This window comes from Carassius auratus, chromosome 20 (assembly GCF_003368295.1).
Source record: "Carassius auratus strain Wakin chromosome 20, ASM336829v1, whole genome shotgun sequence".
NCBI classification, from domain to species: domain Eukaryota; kingdom Metazoa; phylum Chordata; class Actinopteri; order Cypriniformes; family Cyprinidae; genus Carassius; species Carassius auratus.
In genome coordinates, this window is record NC_039262.1 from 27513566 (window position 1) to 27536692 (window position 23127).

A 23127-nucleotide genomic window follows, 5' to 3' on the forward strand; every position below is an offset into this window, starting at 1 on the left:
GTAAATCCTACACCAAACATTTCCAGTGTAAATAGGGCTTTGATTTGATGTTGTCTTAAATGCAAAAACTGGTCATACATAAAACTCACTTCTGATATTAAAATACAAAGGAACCTGCTCAAGCTCAAGATTGTCTGCTCTGCATCTATAACCCTACTCTTACCTGTCAGCTAATATCCTCCATCCTGAACAGGATCATTCGTCTCATAACCTCTCTCATCAGCCCAAATGTCACAGTCAGCGGTGTGTGTGTGTGTGTGTGTGTGTGTGCTGTACCTTGGTGATGTGTGTGGTGGTGGTGGTGCAGAGTGATTCAGAGGTGATGGTTTGAGCAGTCATGAGCACGCCTGGCTCCCCGTCTCCATTACCATCCAGCTGTCAATCACAGATCAAACACAAACACTCTCACTCTCTGATGAAACACAGCTGCGTGATGCTGCACTGATGCAGATCGTTTTAGTCAATCCTGGTGAAGGTGTCAAAATTATGAGCAGCTTGACAGGATTTAGCATCAGAGCATTTCAACGCTCTTTTGAAAAAGTAGTGAGCTATAAACCACAAGATAATGGCAATTCAGAGCCACATTAAAGCTACCTCATGAGGGAATGTATTTAACCAGAGAATACACACACACATAGTGAGACAGATACTGTGATTATAGATCCAGTGCCATATGTGATCTCTTCACAGGATCACGTGACCCTCTCACCTGCGCGGCCTCGTACGTGATGGTCTTGGTTTCCGTGTGCACGATGGGGACCTCCTTAGTGGATATCTCCGTCTTCTGAGCAGCAAACGTGTCTGAGATGGTAACCATCTCAGTCTTCACAACAGGAGGCTACAGAGAGACAGAAACCGTCAGTGTGAAGCACAGGTACAGGAGGTGTGCGGTCTGACGTCTCACACACACACACACACCACTGCAACACAGCTCAAAAAACACCACTACAGACTACACGTCTTTGGTATAACACATGCAGCCTACAAACTGGAAAAAAGCCAACAAGATCTGTCTGATGGTACATTAGTGCAGTTTTGGTTCCTGTGATCTTTGGCAGTGTTTACAGGACGACACACACACATGCAAAAGCCCAAAAACACACAGAGATGTGTGGTTATGATATCAGATGTCAATTTATTGAGCTTTTATTTCTATCAATATTTAAGATGTGCGCCATTTATCCGTGCAATTAACTCGTTTGAGTGGCATTGCTGAAGTTTCTGCTGCTCTCTCTACCAGCAGAGCGAAGAATAAATGTAAAACCACTTCTCATAGAAATATATCAAGTACACTACATTAAACATAAAGCACTAAACTCCATGCAACGATACATGACATGCAGCGCACAAGATACAAGCATGCAGCGACTCAGAATACTGTGTTCATATGTGTGTGTGTGTGTGTGTGTGTGTGTGTAGATGAGTAGGATGGCATAAAAAAAAATTCAACTTAAAGGCGAGAGGATGGAAAGACAAACATTAAGACGCTTTCATTTATACAGTAATGGCTTCCTTTAAAACAGGCTAGAGAGAGGTTTCAGCCTTGCGCAGATAAAGCAGGATCTTCGTCCAGGAAGGAGGAAGGAGCGGGAAATGGAAGAGGAGATGAGGAGAAGAGTGGCCGTCACAGCTTTTGGGATGTCAATTACCTCCGAACAACAAATAACCTGCGGCAGGTGCTCTGCTTCCACACGAGAGGCGCTGCCGTTCACGATGTGAGGCTCCTCCTCCTCGGCAGTGGGCGGGGCTTCAGCTTGGAGGGCGTGTCCATTGGGAGCTTCGTCCGTCGTCGGCAGTGGCTCGTGTGTACGCTCTGCTGCTTTCTCTTCCTCCGCCGCAGGGCCGGGCTCAGCTGCTTCTGCAGATGGCTGTGACTCTATCACAGAGGGCGGGGCTTGTTGAGTAAGCTCCGCCTCCTGTTCCTCCTCAGGCTCTTCTTTGATCTGCTGGATGGAGATGCTTGTGCTGGGCGGCTGAGCGTGGTACTCTGCCTCCTCTTCACTCTCGCTGTCTGATGATAAACTCCTCTCCTCCTTGACCTCCGTCTCCACGGGAATCGACGCCTCAGGGGCGGGGCTCTTGGGTTTGGCTTTAACGATTTCCTCGATGACAACGGTCTCTTCCACAACCTCTATGACCTCTGGCTGGTCGTCCACTTCAGGTTTGACCTCTGCATTCTACACCAGACAAGCACACAAACACACACGAGGGATGGAGAGAAAAACAAAAAACATAAACCATGACCACAGAAACAAAACTGAAGGAAACAAACTTCCTGCAGACCTTAGTCGAAATCAATGTCACTGTATTGCAAATAAAAACAAGGCTGTGACAGAGAGATGTACAGTCTGCTCAATGAGTGCACTTAAGTGGACCTTGAAAACGCATTGTGTTGCGCACTTGAGAAGCAGCAAAACAGTCTACAAGAACTAAACCTGGTCTTGTCTGGTGCCTAAAACAAGAGGAAACATCGCCACGGTTCACAAAGCAGAGGTCGATGTCTTCTTTAGTTGTGCACAATCCCTATCACTTGCCCTGTCCGAATAGCCACAGCTGTGTCTTTGCCCTTGACTACTTATATGACGTATTGTCTGTATTTGGCCCAAGTAAAATGCACGGCGCAGGTGCACTCAGGGCGTGTCCAAATCCACATTTTAACGACAGAAAAATGGTCCCATTTTTTGAATGGGTTGTCCCTATTCTCTTAATGAACAATGGGCGTAACGTTCAATAAACCAACCAAAGTGTCATCTCCCATTCCCTTTAAGAGGTTAAAGCGCGCGAGCAGATCATCTACGGGACAAGCAGGAATCCACCAAAGCTTCCCGAGGTGAAGAATGCATGGGATGAAGTAGAATTTCATTCATCATTATAACTAGTAATAGGCTGAATTGCAAATAGGTATCCTAGTTCTAATACACGCAATGACTATCTATCATTACATTTGTATATGTAGCCTACACAATAATAATATTTTACACTGTAATCCTTTTGTTTTTAATATTTGGCATGTTTGTGTGACGCACCCCTGTGTGTAATAAGCAAAGTCATTATGCACTTTGGACTGCCCAGAGGCGCAATTTCTACCAACGCACTCTTTGAATAACAAAACAATATTGTGCCATTGACTTTAGACTTTAGACCAGGTTTGAGTTGGTGTATGGCGCAGTCTATTTTCAGCTCATATAGCTATGCGCCTGAACTCTTTTTTTAGACCAGCACGCCCATGGGCACACACATGGGTGCAAATGCATTTGCTAATTAAACGACGTGGCGCTGGACACGAAAATGCTAACTGCGTCGGACCAAAACTTTTTCCCGGCGTTGCTTTGCGCCGGGTGCACGATAGGCCCATGGTGTATTAAAAATGCAATTGTTTGCAGAACTTCTTTTTTGGTTTCAATACTTTGCATTTTAAAATCAACTTCTAAATGTCTGTTCAGTATTCAGTAGGGATATAACAGATAAAGATTTACTTAGTGGTGCTCCTAAATTAAGCCACAAAGAGGAGTTGCAGCTGTTTGACAAAATGAATATACTTGTCTTTGCACCAATAAAACATTTAGCTGTTTTTCTTTAAACAAGATAACGCTACTGAGTAAGCGTCAGACTGAACACACTGTACATCTGTCCATCACAGCACTGCTCTCATTTGTGCTGAATCAAACATCCATAAACACTGCTACACCACACACACACAATCAACAAGCAACACAATGAGAACGAGAGGATCATAAGAAGCTGAGAGATGGATGGATGCATGGACAAACACACGGATGATCGATCTGGTGAAGATGAGAGAAGAGGGCTGGAGTCATGAGGTCTGCAATGGAAAAGGATGAGATGTGTGTGTGCAGTGTTAGGTGTGTGTTTGCTCAGGTGATGTTAGGTGTTAGGCTGAGCGAGGACGATGACCACCTTGCTGGTGTCTCTGCTGTCCGTCCCGGGACGGGGAGGCGTTTCCTGTGGAACCTGGAGGTAATCATAGACACAGTCACTCAAACACACGCTCTCAGAGGAGTCCTTCACGGGACGAGACCCGATCACAGGAGATGCATTGAGACACGTGTCTCTACTACCGCTAGTGATCGGATGTCCCCAGACAGCCGGGGGAAAGAGAGTGAACGGGTTTGAGACGGCAGTCAGCAGTGATGCTAGTGAACAGAAACATCACACACACACACACACACACACACACACACACACACACACACACAGACGACGGCAGAGACGTGATGATTTGCTCATGATGTTGTTACTGGATGTTTAGGACCAGTCCCTCTAGAGCTGTTCTCATGTGTGTGATTCACAGACTGCTGTGTGTGTGTGTGTGTGTGTGTGTGTGTGTCTGTAGAAACTGAGCTGTAGCTCTCAGGTCTCATTCATATAATGACAATATAACCACGGTTTGATTCTGATGGCTTTGTTGTACATTTAGTTAAATTTGTTGTCCATTTCTGAACTGCTGTTAGATGTGTAAGAAATAATTAATTTATCTATGGACGACTGTTCAAAAGGTCATCATATATATATAAAATCAAATACTATGATTAATGTAGGATGCATTAAATTGATCAAAAGTGACAGTTAAGACATTTATAACGCTACAGAAGATATATATTTTAAATAAATGCTATTCAACAAAGAATTCTAAAAATTATATCAGTATCACAGTTTACACAAAAATATTGTGAAGCAGAACTCAACGTTCAACACTGATAGTAAAACCGACCCCAGACATTTGAACAGTAGTCCATTATTTCTATATTTCCCCCCCACACACACACACACACACACAGTGTTTCTACACACATCAGCGAGGGCTGGATCAATCCCAACTGCCAGATCGGAGCATGAACTTGGTTTGCTTTAATGAGGTGCAGAAGAGAATATAAGCCGTAAGCAGTTGCATGAAGACAGAGCGCCAGACAGCAGAAGTGGTAATGGCTGAGACTTTACTGGCCTCTGCTGGAACGGCTGTGGTACTGCAGGAGCCAGACAGCCCAGAGAAGCATGCCTTACTCAGAAAGAGAGAGGTGAGCTCCTCTTCCAGACTCTATGGTAATGAAACCACAGCCAAGGGCAAGAGGAGGACGACAACAGACACAGAAACAGAAGAAACAAGAGAGAGAAACACAAAGCACTTCAGTGATTCTACAGAGTGAGGAGAGAACAGCTCACACAACATGCACACAAACACACACACACTACAGGAATAGCAGCAAAGCATTTCAACATGAACAGAGCAGAGAGCATGAACAACAGTGTTTGTTACCCAGAAACCACCACGGGTGCAAATAAAATGCATAAATCACTCACACACATGCAAAAATGTGCAATATAGTCATTGGCAGGAGCTGATCATTTACACTGACTGATAAAAGAGTAAGTTTAAACCATATTCAAATAAACAGAGAGAGCATGTGCGCAGCTGAAAGAGACAATGAGCAAACCTGAACAATAAGAGAAGCATTCTGCTAGAAAACACAAAACATTCATGAGCAGTGAGGAAACCAAAGGACAGAATGAGCAAATGTACAGCATGAACTCAAAGAGCCAATCAGAGGGAGAACTGCCTGCCATTGACAGGAGGCGTGTGTGTGTGTGTGTGTGTGTGTGTGAGACAGTTGGGATTACGGGTCATCCTCTTAAATCTACTTAAGACTCAACCAGACAATGTTGGCAGGTGTTAGTGAGGCATCTCTCCTCCACGGACAGCGTCTGAGCAGCCACTCTAGTCATAACAGTGCAGAGAGAACCAACGCTCCAACAGAACACGAATAAGATCTGATGTTGTTTTGCTCAAGCACATCATTTTATTATGTTATTTTTTTAAGCCTGATGTGTTTTTGGAAAACCTTACAGCAAGTTTAATGACTACTCACGATTCATACATTTTCAACTCCATTCTGGAACCATTTTAGCCAATACAGACCAATGCGATCAGATTCACAATGAGATTCAATTGAATTTTAAATGATTTGATTTTGTGTTTTTCTAACTGCATTCATACAGTACTAGATATGAATGCTTCTGTTAATGTGTTTTAAGTAATAAAAAGAGTAAACATTAAATGCATGTCCATACAGGCTACTTAGAATAGAACAAAGAGTGCAATGTTCTGATAAAAAATTAAATAAAATAGAGCTAAGAGAACCTTGTAGACTATTCCATACTTTTTTTTTTAAAAGACTGAAACAAACGGGTCACAATTCAAAAATACAGGTTTTAAGATCAATATGATCTATCACCCTGGACTACAAAATTAGTCATACAGGTCTTTTTTTTATTTTTTATTGAAGGTAGATGTCTGGTTTGTTCGGAGGACAATATTTGTCTAAAAGACACAACTATTTGAAAATCTGGAATCTGAGGGAGCACAAAAATCTAAAAATTAAGTTTTGATATATTTACAGTAGGAAATTTACAAAACATCTTCATGAACATGATCTTAATATCCTAATGAGTTTTTTTTGACAGTAGTTGACTCATTCAATGTATTATTGTCTATAGCTACGGATACATCTGTGACACTGATGACTGCTTCTGTGCTGCAGGACACTGATATGCATTGGCAGGATTTGTAAATGATGCATTGACTAAATTAATGAATCGTTACACCTCATTATTCAATGGCGTATTAGAAGACACTTATTTACGCAGTATTTTCCCAACTGTCCCACAGTGCAACAGAAAACCCCCAGAGTAAACCAGCTTGTGATCAGAGCAGAGCAGAGCAGAGCGAGAGGGGCATGCAGAGCGTCTGAGGAGGCGTCCGAGTCCCGGGCAGAAGCACACGTACCCCATGAGCCTGCAGACGCAGAGAGGTGACAGGACTGCCCGACAGGTGCTTGTCCCATTGACTGGGCCTGGGCTCGGGCCTAGCCTCCATAAAACTGCGCTTGAGCTCGCTAATGCTAGCCTGATGTTTCAACACATCCTCCTGGGTCTTATCCAAGTCCTTATCCAAGAAGCAGACAGGAGGACAAAGGGACAACCAACAACCAGCACATTAGTCATGGAGAGAGCAGAGTCCGTTAGAGTCAAGCCTCACTGCTCCCCGACGCACCCCAGACCACCACGAGTCCTGAGCTCCCTTCAGCACAGATAGATAGATCATGATGTGAACAGAAGCTAGCTAGACTTGGACCAGAGCTGTCAGCTTCTGGGACATCTTTCAATAACTAATGATGTCCAACGTTATTGCTTTAGTAGTAATTTGAGACAAAAGACAATGAGGTTGTGAGGGACAGAACTACACATTGGTAAGGCCCTGATATACTAGTGAAAATGAGGAACGAATGGGGTGTGACATCATTACAAACAAAATCTGGTTCATCTGGAGTATGTTTAGATGGCACACATTCCTTCACCCATTAATTCTTCTGTTCTAATGGTGTAACATCATTGTGAATAAACTGGTTCAAACTAAATTCGTCAGTGTTTCTTCAGTGGTTCCACACGCTCGCCAGTGCATACTTTCAAATCACCAAAACAAACTTTAATTAACCACCACTCTTTCTAGGGATGCACGACATTATTGGAACATTATTGGAATCAGCAAAAAATCTCATTAACATAGCATGTGTAAATTAATTTAATATATACAGATTTATTTAGTAACGTCATACTTTTCAAAAAGATTAAGAAAACATAATTTTCTTTTAGAATTTTTATAGCTCTTTTGCTTCAGACCTATATATGAGTCTATAATGTTAAATTAACCAAAACAATTTAAGATTTCATCTGTATCTGTCAACGGAAAAGGCTTTCAATGCAATCTCAATAAAAATAATTACATTAATAAAGTGTATTACTCATAACAAAGCAGTTTTTGCTCAAATCAAAGCAAAAATGAAAAACTATTTGGTTTATAATTTCGGCACAGGAGAGACGTGGTGGAGTTTCAAAACAAAGGGAAGTATTAACCGGTATCGGCCAAAATGATTTGAGAAATATCAGCATATCGGATATCGGCAAAAATCTAATATTGTGCATCCCTAATTTAATTTAATTTAATTTTTTTATTAGTGAACTGTTACAAACCACCAAAACAAACCTGGTTTCAGTGAGATTTACTTTCAAATGACATCACACATTCTTTTTAACCTTTTGTTCTTCAGTTCTAATGGGTGTCACATCACTTCTGAACTAATCAGGCTAAACAAAAGCTTGTTTGGAGTTTGTTTTGGTGGTTTCAAATAGTTTGCCACTGTAGACTTTTCAGGAAACTAATTGCAAGCAATATATGTTTGCTCAGGTTTTCCAAACTTACTTTAACTTTTTTAACGAAAGTAAGTATAATAATCTTGATATCTTCTACATCCAGGTGTTCGTAGTGCAGCTGACAGAACATTGCAGAGCTTTTGTGGAAAAATGATAAAAATAAGGTCAGGGCCAAAAACAGTACTATTGCTCTGACTGTACGTCTGTCCCTCATTTTCAATCATATTCAGTGAAATGAGTGGTCTAATAAACCCTCGAACCCTACAGTCATCATCCTGAACAAGATCTATCAGTCTTACACATCTGAAGGACCCTGGCAATCCCAGTATGTGTGGTTCTGGTGGGATCACGAGGGTCAGGTGAGAGGCCAGAGGTCAGAGGTCAGCGTCTGTGGGGAGCAGTGAGGCAGGACTAGTTTACACACTGAGGACTGGAGCCAAAGACACACAACTGCTTCTGAGACACCAGACTGAGTGCACTTGTTCCAGTTTAACATCAGTAGACTGACACTGTGATTGATCTGTTTGTCTTTTAACTATTAACTTCTAGTGTTTGGTGACGTGGTCTCACACTTCAGCTTTAAACACTGACATTTAGGCCACATTATCCTGCTAACCACAAACCAAACCCTGTCTGTCTGTCTCAGGGCTCGTGAGCCGGGTGTCTTTGGCACTGACAGGGTCACCCCAGGATGAGTAAATCCATTCAGTTCTAAAATTAAATGATCACCACAACCAAAGCAGAAAGTCACTTGTCTGGTTAGGGAAATACTATTAGTGTTGCTATAAGAACCATTCTCACAAGACATTTACACAAATGTTAAAAACACCATGTATCACGTACATTGAGTTCACCCAGTTTAACATGCAGCCCACACACACACACACACACACACACTACTGCATGCACACAGAGCCTGAGAGAGGAAGAGTGAGAGGCAGCCCGGGACAGTAGCCAGAGAGGGGACACATGTCCACCATCCATTATGCTTTTGCTTTGTGTCTTTTTCATTGATTACATACGACATACGAACCTCCAACATTAAATTGCTATGTCTGACATATATATTTTCCCCCTGCACTCTCAACTTGCTCTGTGGATTACAAATGAGAACACATTTGAACAAAAAGGAAAAAGACAGATGGTAATGAACTGGTGTCAAATCTGATGAACATCTCTGATGAGGAGGAAATGTTGCATAATGGAAAATGAAAGTCTGAGAGCACCAGAGAAAATGCTTCTAATGTGCAATTTTCACTGCTAATTATATTGTGAGCAAATCAATGTGTGTTGAACTGAAAACATTCTTGAATTTAAGCCGTCAATTTCCAGCTTTAAACTGATCTTCAATCTCAAATTCCTAATGTGCTTTCAGACCTTCTGATGTGACTGTAGGCTGATGCAGTTCGGTTCATACGTGACACTACTGATTTCCTGATCTGTATCAGGGTTCTTGGAAGTAACCAAAATACATGCAAATCAGCATTTGATCACAAGACACCATCTAGCACTGCTCAGCCAGTCAATCAGCAAATTACTCCAGAGAGCACACATGATTGGAGCCGGATTTGCAGTTGTAATTACAGAAAAAGCACAGGATAACAGCAAATAAAAACAATCACCACAACAAAGCCAAGATTCCACATCATCAAACAACCATGATGCAAGAACCCCATCACTGTCAATTTGACAAAAACATGAAATTAAAAAAGACAGTCAATTACAACAATTTGCATCTTAAACAAAAGTGAAAGACCTTTCTCTCAGGAGCGCCAGTGCCATCCGTCTGCTTATGCCACCGGAGATAAAAGATGAAGATTAGTTCAAAACATGTCCTACAATACCTCTGGACTGTGTGCTAATCATATGAATGTGTTTACGATGCATGCTGGGAAGGTTAGCAGACCTCAAAGGCCATTTCAGAGGTGATGGATGTGGCTGCATCCACGTTTGGCTCCTCCATGACCTCCACCTGTGGACTCTAATTGGTGGAATAATGGACAGAATAGTCTGAAAAGGTGAAATGGATTATGGGAAGGCCTGAATCCCCAATCAAAGTGAAAAGGAGTGAGCCCTGAGCTCTGGAACAGGCTGATCTGTGTGAGACTCTTAGAAAATACCTGAAGGACTTTAATAAACTCAAGAGGGAAATCGATCCAAAATACATATAAATCTTCCGTTTAGTCTAAGATTAGAGGGGTCATATGATGTGATTTCAAGGTTTTCTTTGTCTTCGGAGTGTTGCAAGCTGTTTGTGGATATATATGATCCATAAAGTTGCAAAGACTAAAGTCTCAAACCTGAAGAGAGCTTCTTTGTAAAAGTTAAGACTTGTCCACTGCCTCCTAAAACGCCTCTTTTAAACACGCCCCACATGTCTACATCACTGTGTGGGAAGATTTGCATAACGACGGCCAAATGTTCACGCAAAGAAAGAAAGCATAACTTTTATTCTCTCTGTATGACTGATGCCGTGGAGACGCTGTGTGTTTCCAAATAAGGTAAGGGGCGTAACATATTAGTCATGTTTGAGATATTCAGCCAATCACAACGCACTGGATAGCTGGCCAATCAGAGCACAGCGCGCTTTTCAGTAGATGAGCTTTGTAAAAAAAAAATAATTATGCGTTTCAGAAAGGCGATGCAGAGAAGAGTAACAATGTATATCGTTTGGAAAATAATGTGTTTTTTAACCGTGAACCATGTAAAAGCATTGCATTACACCAAATTCACAAAATAATGTTATTTTTAGTATCGTCATATGACCCCTTTATAAAGCTGGTCGAGTGGTTTGGCTCTAATGAAATCAGCTGAAGTGGGAAAGAGTTTTTTCAGACAGGATGTGGACTATAAATAAAATCCCACTGGAATACTGCTGATTTACACAGCTACAATCTGAGCGCAGGGACTAATCTGCATTTCACACTGAAAATCTGGCACTGGAAGGTGGAGCGGGAGAAAGAGCAATAGATGCGAACAGAGACAAAATGCACACAGTAGCAATTAGGAGGTAGGTAGACAGGGAGAAAGGAACAGGGAGGTCAGGGGTCAGTTTAGGCAGCGGGATCACAGTGCATTTCCTCTGGAGAGCTCGTCTCAGCCGTGACCTCTGCCGGTCTGAAGCGCACGAGTGTTTTCGGCTCCAGATAACACAGGGACAGGGTCAGGGCTAAAGGCAGCACCAGAAGCAGAGACAGCACCACCGACTGGCAGGCAGAGAGGATGATGGCGAAGAGGAGCAGGAGGGAAGGGGAGGAGAGGGGCAGGTGACGGTGCAGTCCGGCGGGGAGCAGCAGAGCGGCACGGTCCTCCAGCAGACAGCCGTCCTCGTCCAGCAGCCAGGGCAGGTGCAGACCCCTGCAGAAGTGGAGCACGGACAGACCCAGCCAGGGCAGGGCGAAGCGGGACTCTGTGGACAAACCCTCGCCGCTGCCGGAGTCTTGGGTCGGCAGGCTCACAGGATCAGAGTCCGGCTCCAGGTGGAGATCAGGCTCGTCCTCGCAGATGTCAGACAACACGTCCAGCTCAGAGATGGTGTCGAGGGTGGGCGGCAGGGAGGAGAGGGTGGAGGAGGACGGGGAGAATGGGAACATGAAGAGAGACTGCATGGGTGCAAACGACAGAATGCAACGGAAGAGGAATGTGCATGGAAAAAAGACATGATGGAGTGCGCGGGGAAAAGAAGGGGAGAGAGAAACACAACATTAGTCAGTGAGCCGAGTCGAGGTCGGGGTGTGAGGGATGACACATTAGGAAAGGCTGGTATTTAGGGGTGTGCCAGTGTGTGTGTGGGCAAGGTGTTAGACAACATAAGCTGGCAGAGTGTTGGTGCAGAAGGAGGAGAGAGGAGGGCGTTTTCACACCAGGCTGTGGAGTCCAATCAAGCTCAATTCAGTTTCTTCAGTGGCCGTGAAAGAGATTCTCAATGACTGTACGTTCACACCAAGCACAATAACTACAAAGATAACAATAAAGATATCGTTCTAAAAATCCACACCACACCACAACTAGAACAATAGAGGCATAGAGAAACGATAGCATGGCAATCACTTTCAAAACATTTTTTTTTTAGCAGATGTAGAATAAATCACTGAATCAATCCTGATCTCACAAGTTTGATAATTTAAAGCAGCAGATGAGAGTGTGTTCAGAATAAATAGATGATATTGTCTGCTGGTGTGGACACTAATATCATTATCTTTATAGTTATCGTTCTTGGTGTGAACCGGGCTTAAGAGTGTCTGGGGTATGGATTACTGTTGGTTTAAAAGCTGGACCAATTTGTGGAAGTAAACAATCATTGACAGTGCATTATTTTAGCATATAAATGTCACCTTGTGTGCAGCTGCGCTAAGTGCGTCCCGAGTTTGTTCTGACTCTAGACCTTTCCCGATCCCGCTACCCTGTCTCTATCCCTACTAGCTCTGATCTGTCCTGTCATTATAAAGGCAAAATGGCAAAAATAAATCTTACGTATATATACAAATATGTATATTTTCAGTAATATTACCAATTGAACTGCATTTCCACTATCGGATGATAAAATGTAAACTGAGCTGATTTATGACACTTTTGTCTTCTGTAGAGCTGCTTTATAGCCTTAATGATGTTGATCTGAGGCCGGACGATGTATTGGTTTTGCCGATTAATCGGCACCGATAATTGATTGCTGGAACTATCAGTTATCAGCAAAAATCCCTGCAGATAGTTTTACGGTTTGCGTCGTTGCTGGATCAGCTGAGAAGGGTCTGCTGTCATCATACAGAGACAGCGGCCTCTAGAGGCAGATCACTGACACCGTAACACTTTAAAATAAGAGTCCATTTATAACATTAAGATTAATGAAAGCTGTTTAAGTGTTGTTCCTGTTTTTCTGTTACCATAAGTAAATAAACTATAAGCTTACTAATGTTTAATATACAGTAATATTAATATTTTGTATATATATATTTAAAATAATGTTTCAGTACAGTTTTTATTTATTATATATATATATATCTTAGTTTTCGTTCAGTATCCATTTAAAAAATTTATCAGTATCAGCCAGTGTGGTCCAACCTAGCTCTCGGTAAAATCCACAATCGGTCGACTTCTTGATGTGACTTTCTTTTTATTCTTTGAATCACTTGTTTTACGTCTGTGGGGTAAACCACTGGAGAGGAAGTGAACTCTGGTTCAGACCGAGTGTGAAAAGGCCCTGAGAGAAACACAGAGGCATCTGTCTGGATTCCAGTGCCCTAAACGAGAGTAACTCAATCACCGCTCTTCAGTGGGCTGGACCTACATCATATCTAACGAACAGAGGGGTGTAATGTCAGTCGCCACAGAATCAGCCAATACTGGGCTAGATAACACTGTAATTGTCACGAAGCTGGTCTGTGTGTGTTTGAGGGCAGTACGTTCTCAAAGCACTAACATCCTCCATTGGCTTGTGTTTAGGGCGTCTGTGAAAGACTCTCTTCATGTGAGAGCTGTAGGTTAGGGCAGGAATGCCAGCGCTCCTTCAGGGCTCTCGGACGACATGAATACAGGCCTTTGACGGACAGAGAAAGGTCACGTCGGGGTGGCAGACCGACTCGAGGCGTACGGGTCAGCTGGGGATGGAGCTTTCTCTGGGTATTGTTCAAGAACCGGACTCAGCAGTGTGAGCCATGTATGAGTGTCTCCAAACAGAGGATGATCCCAGTGTATTACAAAACATTCAGGCAGCATGATTCTAGGGTTAGCATTTAAACAAATCAAACCAGCATCAATACAAACAAATGGGGGAAAGATGAAACACCATAGGAGAGAAACTCATTGTTGCAGTATGAGTGGGAAGGATTCTGTACGTTTAACATCTGAGCAGGGGTAATAGCTAGTTATTGTTCCAGAGCACTTCCTATAGAACTGAGGACTGTGATGAAGATGATGAAGAGAGTCTTTCTCACCTTAGAGTCAGAGTTGAGTTCCAGAGCCGGACCGTTCTCTCCAGCACCTGCAGCCTGACTGTAATCACTCACACTCACCACAGGAGCTGACACACACACACACACACGAGACACAGACACACACACACACACACACACACACACAGACACATCAGACACAGACACAGAGACACCCAGAAACATACCGTTAGTCAGTGATTATTATTTGATTATTTAAATAACCCATTTAAAATGAGAAAAACTGAAGTGCTATGGTTTAAATGTCTTGCTCTTGTGATTTCAATAATGTGGAAATTAGCAGAAATAATTTATTAGCTCTTATCTAAATTAAGTTAAACATCTGACCCAGCTACTTCTTTGACTAGTAAAATGCACATTTGTGCAAGCCCTGATTTACTTAAATGTCTATAATAATTCATGTAGCTTATATTATAATTAGTGCACACTATAATGACATTTCAAAAGCTTGTGATTTTGTTCTCTAGTTTCTTTCTAAATAGTATAGTATTATTCTTGTAAACAGTAACATTACATGTGAGTAATAACAGCGTCCATGCATGCACATTACAAAAGAGCAACAGTCACACTTAACAGTGATCACGCATTATTCACATAATGACTTTTGGACTGATCCCTTCTTGTAATCTCAGAGATGTGAATTCAGATGACCACAAAACCTTTGTGTTTTCTTCAAAAACAGAAGTTCATTTAGCCATTGGGAGAAAAACACTGGATTCGGATGGCAATACGATCACAGAAGATCCTGTGTGAACGCTGACGTTACCTCACGTCCCCATGAGAAACAATTAGAGTCCGGCTTCATTCTGTGATTTCTGTGGACATGCAGAAGTGCATCCAGACTAGCAACTACATCTGCCAAAATATGTATGTGTAGATGAGAGCACATTATCATGACTACAACTTCTATTCCCAGTGAGAGGACGAAGCAGAAGTAACATCAGCCAAGGTTTTTACTCTCTTGATTACTCTTTTGATCAGACTTCTAAGATAAGGAACTTAAACACAGATTTGACTTCAACTGGTCCCTGTTTACTGAATTCAACATGCACATGATGATCTCAGGCATCTATAATAGAGCATACGCTTCAGTGTAAAACATTTAATGTTGCATGCTGTACACAGTTTCCTGTACTGTAATACACATGGTGGAGTGCACACTATGCAGTAAGCCAGTATTTCATTCTAACCATGGTCAAAACCTCAGCTGGGACTCAGAAGCCCCTGAGGTCAAATCACATGTACATCCACAGACACAATCTAGATCTGCTTTATACAAGTGTTCTCATGGCAGTGTGTTAAGTAAGCCAGAAGAGCACAACAGTGCACACTTCTGAGAGTAGAGTATTAATGTAACCTGTGAGATTCACAGCAGCTCCGCCGTTCTCCATTAGCAGCCTGTGAATAATGGATCAGATGCTCCTGAGGAACATGTGAGCGCTCTTTTCCTGGCGGTGGGAGAGTAGGCTAATGTAGGCTGTGCTGCTGGGACGTCCGTTTCATCATGTCACTCTGTGACCGCTCTGAGACGCTGCAGAACTGGGCCACCTGCAGTTCCCCGCGCAGCCACCAGGGGGACTCAACATTATTAAAACACCAGGCAGGGACTGGATTCCCAGCAGGAGGAGAAACAGGCTCATATCAGTGGAGAGGAGCTGGGCTGTGTTATGACAGATTATTGAGTGAGTGTCCGTCACACAGCAGAAACAGATCCAGTACTGAGAGAGTTAACACACTGCCCTCTACACAAGGAGAATGATGACCACGTGCTAACCAGTAACAAACGGATCGCTCTCACTGTTGACCAAACCACTTGTTACAGGAATGTTTTGAGCTCATAACACTGAAGTACCACAGCGTGTGCTGCGTGACGAGGATCAGCAGAAAATAATTCACTCTTCCCCCAGATTGAAAGGAGCCATGAAATGGAGACCCAAAATGTTCTTGATGTTAACACACATAAGAGGTGACTCGATAGTAAAAACATGCTGCAAACTAGCTCAAAACTCTGAACTAACTCTTTCAAAATGAATTGTTTTCTTAAAGATCTGGATTTGAAATCAAGAGGATGGTGACGTCCCAGTTTCTTCTTCATACGCGTGCGTCATCATGGTCTGTTCTGATCCGTCAATCACTAGATCACACTGCTGCTGGCTGTCCAACCAGACACTGTTCTGTCAGTGCAGAAAAGAAAACTCTTCTGGGCACTAGAAAGGCATGGCTGAAGTTTATATTAATGATGAGCATGAATGACTTGATAAAGATAAAGTTTTCTTTTGCTGTTCATTCAACGTGGGTGTTTTTCACAATATCTTTACTGACAGATACGGCAGTGCTCAGAGAAAATGCAGTTCAGTGCATTTATTTACAATTTGAAAGTGTGTTTGTAATAGACATTAGCATTTAATGCTATTAAAACACCAAGCACAAAACAAATGTTTAACCTTTGGCAAATGAATGAGACTCGATGTAATTTCCCAGACCTACTTAAGCTGCAGCATCTTTTGTGATAACAACAGTAATAAGAGTACTTCAAAAACGATGTACTGGAAATGAAGCAAGCGAACACAATTCCCACACTGGAAACAGACTGGAGCAGATCTGGCTCTATCACAGCGCTCGTCATCTCCAGTCTCAGAACACACATGCTGTAAATGGGGCGTGGCCACAGTCACAGCATTGTTTCTGCAAGAGGACACACCCCTTCAAATCGAGGGCTTTTTTCCCCAGAGAGCCAAAATGAGGATGGAAAAAATGTTTTATTTTTTATTTTTTATATTGGATCTTTTTGGTGGGAAAATTCTGCAAACTAACCTTGATCAATGTAATATAAAAATCTGAAACTGCATTTCATGACTTCTGAAGTACAACATGCAAAATCCCAAGAGGGTTTACAGGTCAAAGGTAAAGCTCATATTTCTGTTCAGCACTTGACTCCATCAGTTGCATGTGTTTAATATGTGTATGCAGTGTGGCTCTGCTCTGAGCCTGATCAGAAGAGTTTATCATCAACTCATACAGCAGCCTAACGCCTATAAACCCTCATCTCTCCTGCTCGCTCCACAGACAGGAAACAGGTGTCCCTCATTTCCTGTGTCTGTCTACAGCAGAGAGCCGGGACAATGTGGCTACATTGTGAACACAACACATCAGGAGACGAGTACAGCAGAGACGGAGATGAACAAACCTGGGTTCATTCATACAGAGAGAAAACAAGACAAACGAGAGGCAAGTAACAAGCAGAATGAACGCTGAAGTTCACGTGAGCGCTGATTTATTCATTTATCATGCTTTACGTCTGGAGCAGACGCCTCTGTTTACAGTTCAAGCGTCCTGTCCAACTGAACTAAGCTGTTTTTATATCTTTAAGAAAGGCCAAATGACAGTGAAGCTGCTGTTTAACTCTCAGAAACCTATCTGCACTTTTACATGTGTATCATTTAGTGTTTATTAGTCTGTCTTCATGAGCACTGCTGCCGCTGATTTCAGGTTTACCATCCTAGTAAACACATCTGGACCTTTATAATGTAGATTAAACCAGTTCACACACACACACACACACACACACACACCGCTGGGAGATTTCCTGCAGATAAAGAGTTCATAACCTAGAAGCTCTCATGGCCCGGGGGAAGAGCTCAGTGACAAACACGCTGCGTCACGCCTGCTGCTGCACCAGCCGCCCGTCACGCTTGTGTTCTGCTCCTCTGATGAGGTTCAGGCATGTTGTATTGAAGAAGAAAAACCAGGCGCTGCGCCTCAGTGCCTTTCTAAGTGCCGAAGCCCACTGGAGACCAGAGAGTTTGGGAGCAGATAAAGACTTCTGGTCTCACACTCAAACACACACTCACACACAACATCACAGGCCATCCAATGCAACATTTCATAGTTATGAAAATATTACATCAAAATGAATCATTTCAGCAATTGGCTTTTCCAGTTGGGCTGGGCTGTATATCAGATATTGGAGATCAAATCATAATAATTCTGCTGATGATATACAATCAGTGAACATTAAATGTTTAGCTCACATTTAAGAAAGCCAAACAAATACCGCTCCTTCACCTCTGTGCTTTCAAACTCTTGTATGTGCTTCTGTTTCCAGCGTTTCACATCTACACTGACCCCTGTAGCCCCTTCCAGACATTTCTGTTGAGCACCAGTCAGATGTGTCGTGCCTCTGTTACTCAGAACAAGCATGTCTCCACGAACAACAAACACAACGATTATTCACTGACTATAATAAAGTGATTTAGAAAGGGAACGCTCCTGTCTCGCTTTGCCTTATTTCTCACACCACTAGCTACTCACAGCAAAGGACTGACAACTGGATTCAAAGTGAGTCATGTTTCTTTCTGCTTTAAATAACTTGCTTTGTTGCCACAATTTTGGTAAGGAAGATTACACTTTGAATAGTTTTCATATTTTTATATTTGATTTGATTCAATATGATTTTAAATGTTTCTTTTTAGTTTGGTTAGTCAGTACAAAAAACAGTTTTCTACAGTATGTCTAGATTTGCCCTGAATGTGCCATAAACAATGTGCATGTACTTTAACAATAACTGTTGTTTCTAGAAAAAAGTTCACCTTTTTACATTTTAAAGGTATTTTAGCTGATCAAGATTTGGGAAAAGTAGAGAGATACAATTTTAGCTGTATTTCCCAGCCCATATTTCCTAATCCAATTAAATGGCAGGTGTCAAGAAGAAGTGGATTTCACTTGAAGGTTGTTCCTGACTCAACTGATGAACAGGGATGTGATCTAGAGCCGTTTCATGCAGTGTTCCTGTGACACACACAGAGCAGGTGTGCTGCTGTACCTCCATCAAGACTGCGAGAGAGGCGTTTGCTGGAGGAGCGCTGGAAGTTGGGCGCGGGCCGGTCGATGAGGGAGCTGGCCTGTCGCGTCTGCGCCTGTGTTCTCCCGCTGTAGCGGAACTTAGAGCCCAGGGTCAGGAACTTGGTCTTGGTGGGGTGCTCAGGAGAAACCAGCCTGTGTACAGAGAGACAGACAGCAGCGCTCAATAACGACACTGTTAGTGTATCTGCTTCAGGAACACGGCCATTGTTCACTCCCTAGTAGAGAGAAATGACATGTAACTATTTTACTCGTGTGTGTGAGTACTGTACGTGTGTGTGTGTGTTTGAGTGGGAGGGAGAGAGAGAGAGAGAGAGAGAGAGAGAGAGAGAGAGAGAGAGAGAGAGAGCGAGAGAATGAGTATGTTCTTTCTGTGCATAATAAAACCTAATTTTATGGCAAAAACATAGAAATAATTAGTTTTATCTTGTTGTTTACTATATTTATTTTCTTACTATGTGTCATTGTGGAATTTTGGTTCTTATATGTATAATTGCACACCTTGGAAAACTCGTCAACCAATGGGATTTAAGCATTCAACAAACTCGTAGTATTAACTGCAACCAAAACCTTTGGGTAAAACAGACGATTTAATGACACTTAATGAAATGATTACCAGAAGCGCTGCATTGAATTAGTCTTTCTCTGATGTTGTGTTGTGACAGTGTCAGAGTCATGCACACTACAGATACACTACACCAGGAGATCACAGCTGTGTGATGCTTTTGTTGGTTGACAATATCAGTTAATCAATTTTAATGTATGTTGGAATTTAAATATTAGATTTTTGGCTAAATGAAAAATTTAACTGCATTCAGTTGAAAAATAAATAAATAAAGGAAAAATCACTAAACATAACTGAATATAAAATATGACAGGACACAAAAGAGAGCAGCAGCAGTGCATCTGAAGTCATGTGAGGTTCACTAAAGTGTGTCACGCAGCTCTCCGGAGACACACACACACACCCCTCACTGCGTGTGCGCTTCAAACACGCTACACTGACCACACACATGACATAAGAGAAGACGACAACCTGTTCATGCCCAGCCACCTTCACGCTCCATCTCACGCACACAAACACACACACACGCACACGCACACGCACACGCACGAGCTGCATGCTTTTGAGAATCACAATTTTTTTTTCTCTTTCCAGATAGAGATTCTCCCATGATTCTGAACTAAACAAAATAATGTGGGACAAAATATAAATGCTGCATTTTATTTAAAAGTGTCAATATGCAAGTTTTTAAAATATATTTAATACACCAAATTTTAATATTAAAATGATGAAAAAGTGGTTTGAATGAATGATTCGATGTCTCACTCACAAATACTCCACATGTTTCATTACTGGATGAATCAGTGTTTTTGAATGCATCTCTTGAATGAATGATTCAATGACAAGTCCTTTCTGTAAACAGTCACTTGTCTCCACTCAGTGGTGAAACAATGCAAATTGACACAAACGTTACTTTCAAAAGGTGATTTTGCTGTGTTTTGATCACAACCATAGACATTAGTGTTTATATCACAACTACAAACTTACATCCCAGTATTTCAGTGATAATATGAATAACTGTGTGTCAGAACTAATACTGTGTGGTTAAAAAGTTTGTGAAGTGGTTTCTTACCCAAACATGCTCTCTTTTTCAGCAGCAGTAGTTTGTTTGCTCCTGGATGATTTTTCAAAGGTTTAATACACAGGCGAATCGTTGTCATTTAAAAATGGGATTGCATGTGTGTTTGAATCGAGATCGCAGTCTTTTAAGGATTAACCGTGCAGCTCTAACACACACACACACACACACACCTCACCCTCCAGGATGGATTCAGGTCTTGTGAGGCTGCGGTCACCTAAAGTCTCTCAGCTCACCAGAACCTCTGTTGTGTTGCTGATATGTTTACCTGAAGAAGGTGTGGTGCTCGACACACACTTTCCAAACTCTTTTGGCAGCCCGGTGGTTGGGCAGCTTGAAGCCGACGGTGCTCTCGAACTGCTCGGCCTGACACACACACACACACATAAATCATGTTCTCAGTTTTACTGACAGTGATTATCATCAGCCTGACACATGTTTTGCTCAGTCGTACCTCTCCCGGCCGGATCTTGATGTAGAAGTTACTGCGTTTGTAAGAGATCTTGAGGATTTTGGGCCAAGCAAAGCGGTTTATCCGCAGACGATCCTTATAGATCAGCAAACCGTTTGCACACACTCCCAGCATGATATCCACTCCCTCCGAGTCCTGGGAAGAGAGAGGACAAGCAGTCTTTTACTGAAAGACACTCACATCCACCTTCAGGATGTGTTCTGCTCACACATCTGTTCTTAATGTCAGGAGGAGATCAGTAAAAACTCAATCAATCTCAATAACTACTAGAAAAATAAAGGCAGGCACTCACAGATATCTGAGACAGATCTGAGATCTCCCACACACACATACACTAGGGCAGGCCACACACACATATTTAAGGGCAGACTAAGATGGTTTAGATCCTACCTGTCCGATCGCTACCATTTTGTTTACTTAAATGGAGAGTCATCTCATTTATCATCAGTAAAATATGGAGTGCCACAAGGATCTGTCCTAGGTCCCCTTCTATTTTCAATATACACGTTGCCCATTGGTAATATTATTAGAAAATACGGAATTAGTATACACTGTTTTGCTGATGATACTCAGCTATATATCTCAACGAGACCAGATGAAACTTCCCAATTATCTAAGCTAACAGACTGTGTTCAAAATGTAAAAGATTGGATGACAAATAATTTTCTCTTATTAAATTCGGATAAGACAGAGATACTAATTATTGGACCAAAAAACACTACACAGAATCTTGTAGATTACAATCTGCAACTAGACGGATGTACTGTTACTTCCTCTACAGTCAGAAATCTGGGTGTTATATTAGACAGCAATTTGTCTTTTGAAAATCATATTTCCAATGTTACAAAAACTGCATTCTTCCATCTTAGAAACATTGCCAAGCTACGAAACATGTTATCTGTTTCTGATGCAGAAAAGCTAGTTCATGCATTCATGACCTCTAGACTGGATTATTGTAATGCACTTCTAGGTGGTTGAATAATGTATCTCTTAAATTGTGACTGTAGTTGCATCTGATCAAATGCACATTTTTATACTTTAGTTTGGGTTAAACTAATTAATTTTACTTTGGTGGAACAGCAGCTATGTTAATGATGTCACTATTTTGTTTCTATGTAACTAGGATTTACACAAGCTCCAGTCTGGATCCAGAACACCTGAGAAGAGATGATGCTGACCCTCAGAGGACCTCAGATGATGCTAACCCTGAATCAACAACAGAACTAACAAATATTGCTACAAGTGTGACTACATCATATAACAATTATTAATTCATAATAAAATAAATAATGTTCATCGTCTGGCTGACTACGTCTTGTATTCATTTTTCTACAAATCCTGTCAAACGTGCACAAACTGACAGTCACCTAAGCTACTACTAAATATTGTAGAAACATAATTTTCTGTAAAGTTGCTTTGTAATGATTTGTATTGTAAAAAGCGCTATACAAATAAACTTGAATGAACACACACACACCACAGACTCAGACATTGATGTGTTGATTTGTTTTTCAGTTCACTGGAAGTAAAGCAGGTCCGGAGAGGTTCACAGAAGAAACTGACACCAGCCGTTACACACAATAACTATAAATCACTCCAAACTCAAACTCTTTCAGTGTCTTAACACTATTATAACTGGCATCCATCATGCGTCCACACCAGCACTTATCTGAATGTGTTTATGTAACGTCCTAAATGGATGGTGATTGCGGGGGCTTTTGGGCCGTGGAGCACTGATTATTGATCCGTCTGTGTTAACCGTACAGCTCTGAGAGGAATCAATAGTGCTGATAACAGATTGAACTCAGACTATCTGTCGCCACGAGAGGCTTTTAACACCAGCACAGCTCCAGCTGCTCTCTCACACATCAGCGCTTCAGGAAGTGCTCAAAGCCACAGGTCTCCAGTGACCTCTGACCCTCGGAGGAGAGCAGACCAGCCTCATGAGACAAAACCACCTCAGCACACCCAGAAAATA

General features: G+C 42.1%; 1 protein-coding gene across 15 annotated transcripts in view; it reads right to left on the minus strand.

Annotated features, from left to right (window-relative positions):
- The window catches only part of LOC113037695 (protein 4.1-like), a 75404-nt gene that overhangs the window by 10827 nt on the left and 41450 nt on the right, over window positions 1-23127 (minus strand). For 2 of the 15 annotated variants that reach the window (XM_026195016.1, XM_026195009.1), the window contains exons 10-22: window positions 21132-21284; window positions 20946-21043; window positions 18997-19169; window positions 14157-14242; window positions 10133-10207; window positions 9983-10015; window positions 9260-9319; window positions 6803-6961; window positions 4964-5056; window positions 3919-3972; window positions 1650-2177; window positions 710-838; window positions 277-375 (exon numbers count right to left, since the gene is read on the minus strand). In XM_026195016.1, the coding sequence (XP_026050801.1) occupies window positions 277-375; window positions 710-838; window positions 1650-2177; window positions 3919-3972; window positions 4964-5056; window positions 6803-6961; window positions 9260-9319; window positions 9983-10015; window positions 10133-10207; window positions 14157-14242; window positions 18997-19169; window positions 20946-21043; window positions 21132-21284 (1740 nt within the window). The remainder of the gene's footprint in view (window positions 1-276; window positions 376-709; window positions 839-1649; window positions 2178-3918; window positions 3973-4963; window positions 5057-6802; window positions 6962-9259; window positions 9320-9982; window positions 10016-10132; window positions 10208-14156; window positions 14243-18996; window positions 19170-20945; window positions 21044-21131; window positions 21285-23127) is intronic. The other 13 variants (XM_026195010.1, XM_026195023.1, XM_026195013.1 and 10 more) reach the window with 13 other exon arrangements.